Source organism: Salvelinus sp. IW2-2015, unplaced genomic scaffold, assembly GCF_002910315.2.
Source record: "Salvelinus sp. IW2-2015 unplaced genomic scaffold, ASM291031v2 Un_scaffold2278, whole genome shotgun sequence".
Taxonomy (NCBI): Eukaryota; Metazoa; Chordata; class Actinopteri; order Salmoniformes; family Salmonidae; genus Salvelinus; species Salvelinus sp. IW2-2015.
The window spans coordinates 13692-20147 of NW_019943605.1; the positions used below are offsets into that span (position 1 = coordinate 13692).

Here is a 6456-nt window from a genome sequence, read left to right on the forward strand (position 1 = left end):
ACCCCACGAGGTCAGATGCCATTTCTAGGGGTTTGGGGTTACGGTTAGAAATTACATACATTAAGGTTTAGGAGCTAGGGTTAGGTTTAGGAGCTAGGGTTAGGTTTAGGAAGCTAGGGTTAGGTTTAGGAGCTAGGGTTAGGTTTAAGGGTAGGCTAGGGTTAGGTTAAGGAGCTAGGCGTTAGGTTATTAGGAGCTAGGGTTAGGTTAGGAGCTAGGGTTAGGTTAAGGAGCTAGGGGTTAGGGTTAGAGAGCTAGGGGTTAGGTTTAGGAGCTAGGGTTACGGTTTAGGAGCTAGGGGTTTCAGGTTTAGGAGCTTAAGGGTTAGGTTTAGGAGCTAGGTTAGTTAAGAGCTAGGTTACGGTTAGAATTAACATTTAAGGGGTGTGTGTGTGTGAGAGAAAAACAGGAAACACTAAGCTGTGAAACATGTCTTCCTGTGGGACATGGTGTTCTAGAGAGTGAGCTTCAAATTCCCAAAACATAATTCCATTTCCCCTCCCTGTCATTTAAAACACCTTGGGGCCCATGGATACAGCTGGACTGTTCCCATTCACATGATTCATCAACAATCGCCCCCCCCCCGCAATAAAACATTACAATAATACAACACATTTTTGACTTACAATGAAACTTTACGACTTCTGCATGCCAAGTACAAAGGAAATCAAGTACAACGGTTTGGAAGAGACCAGGTAAACAAAAAACAAGTATTTGACTCAGGTGTGCTGCTTACCTCAGCCAGGTGACCCAGCAGAGCGATGCTCTGAACAGTCTTCCCCAGACCCATCTCATCTGCTAGGATACCATTGATGCCCTACGGAGAGGGAGACAGGACGGGATGTCACGACTGAGAAAAGTGACAGAGTACTGGTGTGTGTGTGGTGGAAGAGAGAGAGCAACACAGACCAACACAGAATGAAAAGTTGATCTTTTGAAACTRGTGTTCACCTGTTCATAGAGGTTAGCCAGCCAGTTCATGCCTTTCAGCTGGTAACCCTTCAATTTCCCGTTGAAGATGGTTGGCTGGGGGATGTCCTCTCCGGCCTGGATAGAAGGGTTAGACAGGCTGTAGCTCTCCCCGAACCCTGACCCTGACCCCCCACTGGCCTGGTGCAGGGAGGCAKAGCGACTGTCCTTAGCCTCCTCGTCAAAGAGACGCGTCTAAAAGGAGGAGAGGAAAAAAAGTGGACCGTCTTGCTTTGAGAACGCTGGGAATAGAATCATTGTTCCATGTTGAGTCTACATGTCTCTCTGGGTGGACTCATGTTGATGCCGGAGGTATTACTGGTACTTACTCTGGCCTGGTGTATCTCGTAGGCTTCTTTAGCGTTCCTCAAGGCCTGAGACTTGTAGTATTCACTATCTGAGAAGGACAACAATTCAAACACGGTTACACGRGCACTAGAAAATGGTCATGTTCCTCAATCACGATTGGATTTGGCTGTTGAGATTTAAAATGAAATAACCCGGAATATGTTTTAGYATGATTAAAAAAAGTAACAACCATTACCGTAGTCCTCCTGTCCAACGTTGACTGTCAACCCTCCCCCGATGGTCATCTGCCTGTGAGAGTTGGTGTCGTCCAGCTTGTTGAGAATGTCCTCCTCTCCCCCATCCTCCTCCCCAGGACCCTTGCCCCCCATGAAGTGGGCGTACAGCTCTGTCTGGGTGATCAGGAAGTTCAGCTTACGCTGCTGACGCTTCGCCTGGGAGGGAGAGAGGGAGACAGAAGAGACAGAGAGAAAGAGAGACAGAGAGAGAGAGAGAGACAGAGAGAGACAGAGAGAGAGACAGAGAGAGAGACAGAGAGAGAGACAGAGAGACAGAGAGAGAGAGAGAGAGAAATAGGTAGCATTAATCCTTGACATTGTGGTGAGTTTTAGCATTTGTTTTGATCTGTTTTTAATCTGATTTCATTTTAATCTGATCCCTAGACGTTTGTTTACGTGGTGGAGGGGTGAACAACCCTACTGGACAGCTTCTGGATGTGCAGGCTTTTACTCCAACTTTACTGTAACACACCGGATTCAGCTAACCATCCTGACGTGGTAGAGCAGTGTGTTTTACATCAGAGCATTATATGGCAGGAAGGTAACTCGTCATGTTCCTGACGTGGTAGAGCAGTGTGTTTTACATCAGAGCATTATACGGCAGGAAGGTAACTAGTCATTTCCCGACGTGGTAGACGCAGTTGGTGTTTACATCAGAGCATTATACGGCAGGAAGGTAACTCGTCATGTTCCTGACGTGTGAGCGTTTGTGTTTGTACATCAGAGCATTATTACGGCAGGGAAGGTTAACTCGTCATGTTCCTGACGTGGTAGAGCAGTGTGTTTTAACATCAGAGCATTCAATTACGGCAGGAACGGTAACTACGTCATGTTCCTGAACGTGGTTTAGAGCCAGTTGTGTTACATCAGAGCTTTATACGGCGGACGGTAACTCGTCATCGTTCCTGCGTGGTAGCAGTGTAGTTTTAACATCAGAGCATTATACGGCAGGAAGGTACTCGTCATGTTCCTGACGTGGTTAGGCAGTTGTGTTTACATCCGAGCATTAATACGGCAGGAAGCGTAACTCGCAGTGTTTCCTGACGTGGTGAGCAGTGTGTTTACCATCAGAGCATTATACGGCAGGAAGGTAACTCGTCATGTTCCTGAACGTGGTAGAGCAGGTGTTTTACATCAGAGATTATACGGCAGGAAGGTAAACTCTTGTCATGTTCCTGACGTCGGTAGAGCCAGTTGTGTTTACTCAGAAGCAATTATACGGCAGGAAGGTACTCGTCACTCGTTCCCTTGACGTGGTTAGGCGTGTGTTTTTACATCAGAGGCATTCATACGGCAGCAGGTAACTCGTCATGTTTCCTGACGTGGTGTAGAGCAGTGTGTTTTACAATCAGAGATTATAACGGCAGACGTTAACTCGTCATTTCCTGACGTGGTAGAGCCAGTGTGTTTTACATCAGAGCATTATACGCAGAACGGTAATACGTCCATTTTCCTGAGTGGTAGAGCGTGTGTTTTACATCAGAGCCTTATACCGGCAGGACAGGTACTCGTCAGTCGTTCCCAGACCGTGGCTAGGAGCAGTGTGTTTAACATCAGAAGCACTTATACGGCAGGAAGGTAATCGTTACCATGTTCCTGACGTGGGTAGAGCAGTGTGTTACATCAGAGCACCTTATACACGGCAGGAAGGCTAACTCGTCATGTTCCTGATGTGGTAAGAGCAGTGTGTTACATCAGAGCATTATACGGCAGGGAAGGTAACTCGTCATGTTTCCTGACGTGGTAAGAGGCAGTGTGTTTAACCATCAGAGCATTATACAGGCCAGAGAAGGTAACGTCGTCATGTTCCTGACGTGGTAGAGCGTGATCAGTGTTTACATCACGAGCCGATTATCTGGCAGGAAGGTAACCTCGTCATGTTTCCTGACGTGGTAGAGCAGTGTGTTAATTCACGAGCATTATACCGCCAGGAAGGCTAACACTCGTCAGTCGTTCCTGACGTGGTAGAGCAAGCTGTGTTACATCAGAGCATTATACGGCGGAAGTTAACTCGTCATGTTCTGACGGTGGTTAGACAAGTAGTGTGTTTAACATCAGAGCATTATCACGGCAGGAAGGTACACTCGTCATGTTTCTGACGTGGTTAGAGCAGTGTGTTTTACATCAGAGCATTATACGGAGGAAGGTAACCTCGTCATGTTCCTGACGTGGTAAGCAGGTGTTTACAGTCAGAGCATTATACGGCAGGGAAGGTAACGTCGTTCATGTTCCCTGACGTGTAAGAGGAGTGTGTTTACATCCAGAAGCATTATAACGGCAGGATAGATCTCGTCATGTTCCCTGACGTGTAGGAGCAGTGTGTTTACATCAGAGCATTATACGGCAGGAAGGTAATCGTCATGTTTCCTGACGTGGTTAGAGCAGTGTTGTTCCATCAGGCATTATACGGCAGGAAGGTAACTCGTCATGCTTCCTGACGTGGTAGAGCAAGTGTTTACATCAGAGCATTCATAACGCGCAGGAAAGTAAACTCGTATGTTCTGCGTCGCGTAGAGCAGTGTTAACACAGAGCATTATACGGCAAGGAAGGTACACTCGTCATGTTCCTGACGTGGTAGAGCAGGGTCACCCAGAGCTATAGCAGTCTCGTTGTCTTACTTACTTCATCGAGCATTATACGGCAGAAAGGTAACATCGTCATGTTCCTGACGTGGTAGAGCAGTGGTTACAATCAGAGCAATTATACGCAGGAAGGGAACTCGTCATCTTCCTGACGTGGTAGAGCAGTGTGTGTTACTCAGAAGCATTATACGCAGGAAGGTAACTCGTCATGTTCCTGACGTGGTAGAGCAGTGTGTTTTACATCAGAGCATTATACGGCAGGAAGGTAACTCGTCATGTTCCTGACGTGCGTAGAGCAGTGTGTTACATCATAGAGCATTATTTACGGCGCAAGGAAGGATTAACTCGTATGTTCCAGGCCGGGTAGAGCAGTGTGTTTTACATCAGAGCATTATACGGCAGGAAGGTAACTCGTCATGTTACCTGACGTGTAGAGCAGTGGTGTTTACATCAGAGCATTATATCGGCAGGAAGGTTAACTCGTCATGTTCCTGACGTGGTAGAGCCAGGTGTTACATCACGAGCATTATACGGCAGGAAGGAACTCGTCATGTTCCTGACGTGGTTAGAGCAGTGTGTTACATCAGAGCATTATACGGCAGGAGTAACTCGTCATGTTCCTGACGTGGCTAGAGCAGTGTGTTCATCAGAGCATTATACGGCAGGAGGCACCTCGTCATGTTCCTGACGTGGTAGAGCAGTGTGTTTTTACATCAGAGCATTATCGGCAGGAAGGTAACTCGTCATGTTCCTGACGTGGTAGAGCAGTGTGGTCTCACCTCTCTCATCTCCTCGTCCAGTTTGCGTTGCTCCAGAGCCTCCTCTCGGCCTCTCTTCCTGTGTTCCTTCTCCCTTCTTCATATTTCTTCCAGTTAAAGCGTCATCTCCTTGGTCAGCCTCCTGGCCCGGGGGAGGGTTTCTTTACAGTTCTTCTGGCTTGGATGGCTGCCCTTCGCACCTCACGCATACACTGGTGGGCCAGCTGGAGCGAGAACACAAACAACACAGAGAAAACAGAAACATACAGGCATTTAGTTTGAAGCAACAAAAAACGACCACAGGATTGTCTCAGGTAAATCACAGAGACACATTACACAGGGGATACTCTTCAACATCTATACATACAGACACCGGCTTTAATAGGTCAGGAAAGGCGTAAAATTTTACCTTTTTGGCATTGGTAAGGACAAAGTTCTTGGCTGATGCTTTGCTTGAATGCCTAAGAAAGATTATGCAATTATGCATACATTACTTCATACCCATTCATGACTACATTACTTCATACCTTCACGATGATACATTTACTTCATAACCATTCACATCTCTAAGTATCAAGTTAGTCCCTCTCAGACATCCTTAAATCAGAAGATCAGGGCCAGTATCACAAAACAGCTTCAAGAGTGCAAGTACTGAATCTCAGATTCGTTTTTATTTAACCTTTATTTAACTAGGCAGTCATTCTGATCTATCTAGGCAAGGTCAGTTAAGAAACCAATTTCTTTTATTTTACATGAGGCCTAAACCCGCACAACCCGGACGATGCTGGGCCAATTGTGCACCGCCTTATGGAGCTCGCAATCACCGCCGATCGAACCAAGGTCTGTAGTGATGACTCAAGCACCGAGATGCAGTGCATTAGACCCGCAGCGCCACTCGGGAGCCACTAGAATCTGTCCATATAATCCTGTTGATTTCGGATCTAGGATCTGTCGCATATAATCCTGTTTGATTCGGATCTAGGATCTGTCCATATAATCCTATTGATTCTGATCTAGGATCTGTCCATTAATCCTATTGATTCTGATCTAGGATCTGTCCATATAATCCTATTGATTCTGATCTAGATCTGTTCATATAACTCTATTAGATTCTGATCTAGTATCTGTCCATATAATCCTATTGATTCTGATCTGGATCTGTCCATATAATCCTATTGATTCTGATCTAGGATCTGTCCATATAATCCGTATTGAGTCTGATCTAGGATCTGTCCATATAACCTATTGATTCTGATCTAGGATCTGTCCATATAATTCTATTGAGTCTGATCTAGGATCTGTCCATATAATCCTATTGAGTCTGATCTAGGATCTGTCCATATAATCCTATTGATTCTGATCTAGGATCTGTCCATATAATCCTATTGAGTCTGATCTAGGATCTGTCCATATAATCTATTGATTCTGATCTAGGATCTGTCCATATAATCCTATTGATTCTGATCTGGATCTGTCCATATAATCCTATTGATTCTGATCTAGGATCTGTCGCATATAATCCTATTGATTCTGATCTAGGATCTGGTCCATATAATCGTGTA

At 45.7% G+C, this 6456-nt stretch overlaps 1 protein-coding gene across 1 annotated transcript in view; it reads right to left on the reverse strand.

The window, feature by feature from the left end:
* The window catches only part of ino80 (INO80 complex ATPase subunit), a 28071-nt gene that overhangs the window by 9016 nt on the left and 12599 nt on the right, over positions 1-6456 (reverse strand). The window contains 7 exon segments of the mRNA XM_024140789.2: positions 737-817; positions 952-1164; positions 1299-1366; positions 1514-1709; positions 4916-5073; positions 5076-5118; positions 5304-5346. Coding sequence (XP_023996557.1) covers positions 737-817; positions 952-1164; positions 1299-1366; positions 1514-1709; positions 4916-5073; positions 5076-5118; positions 5304-5346 — 802 coding nt within the window.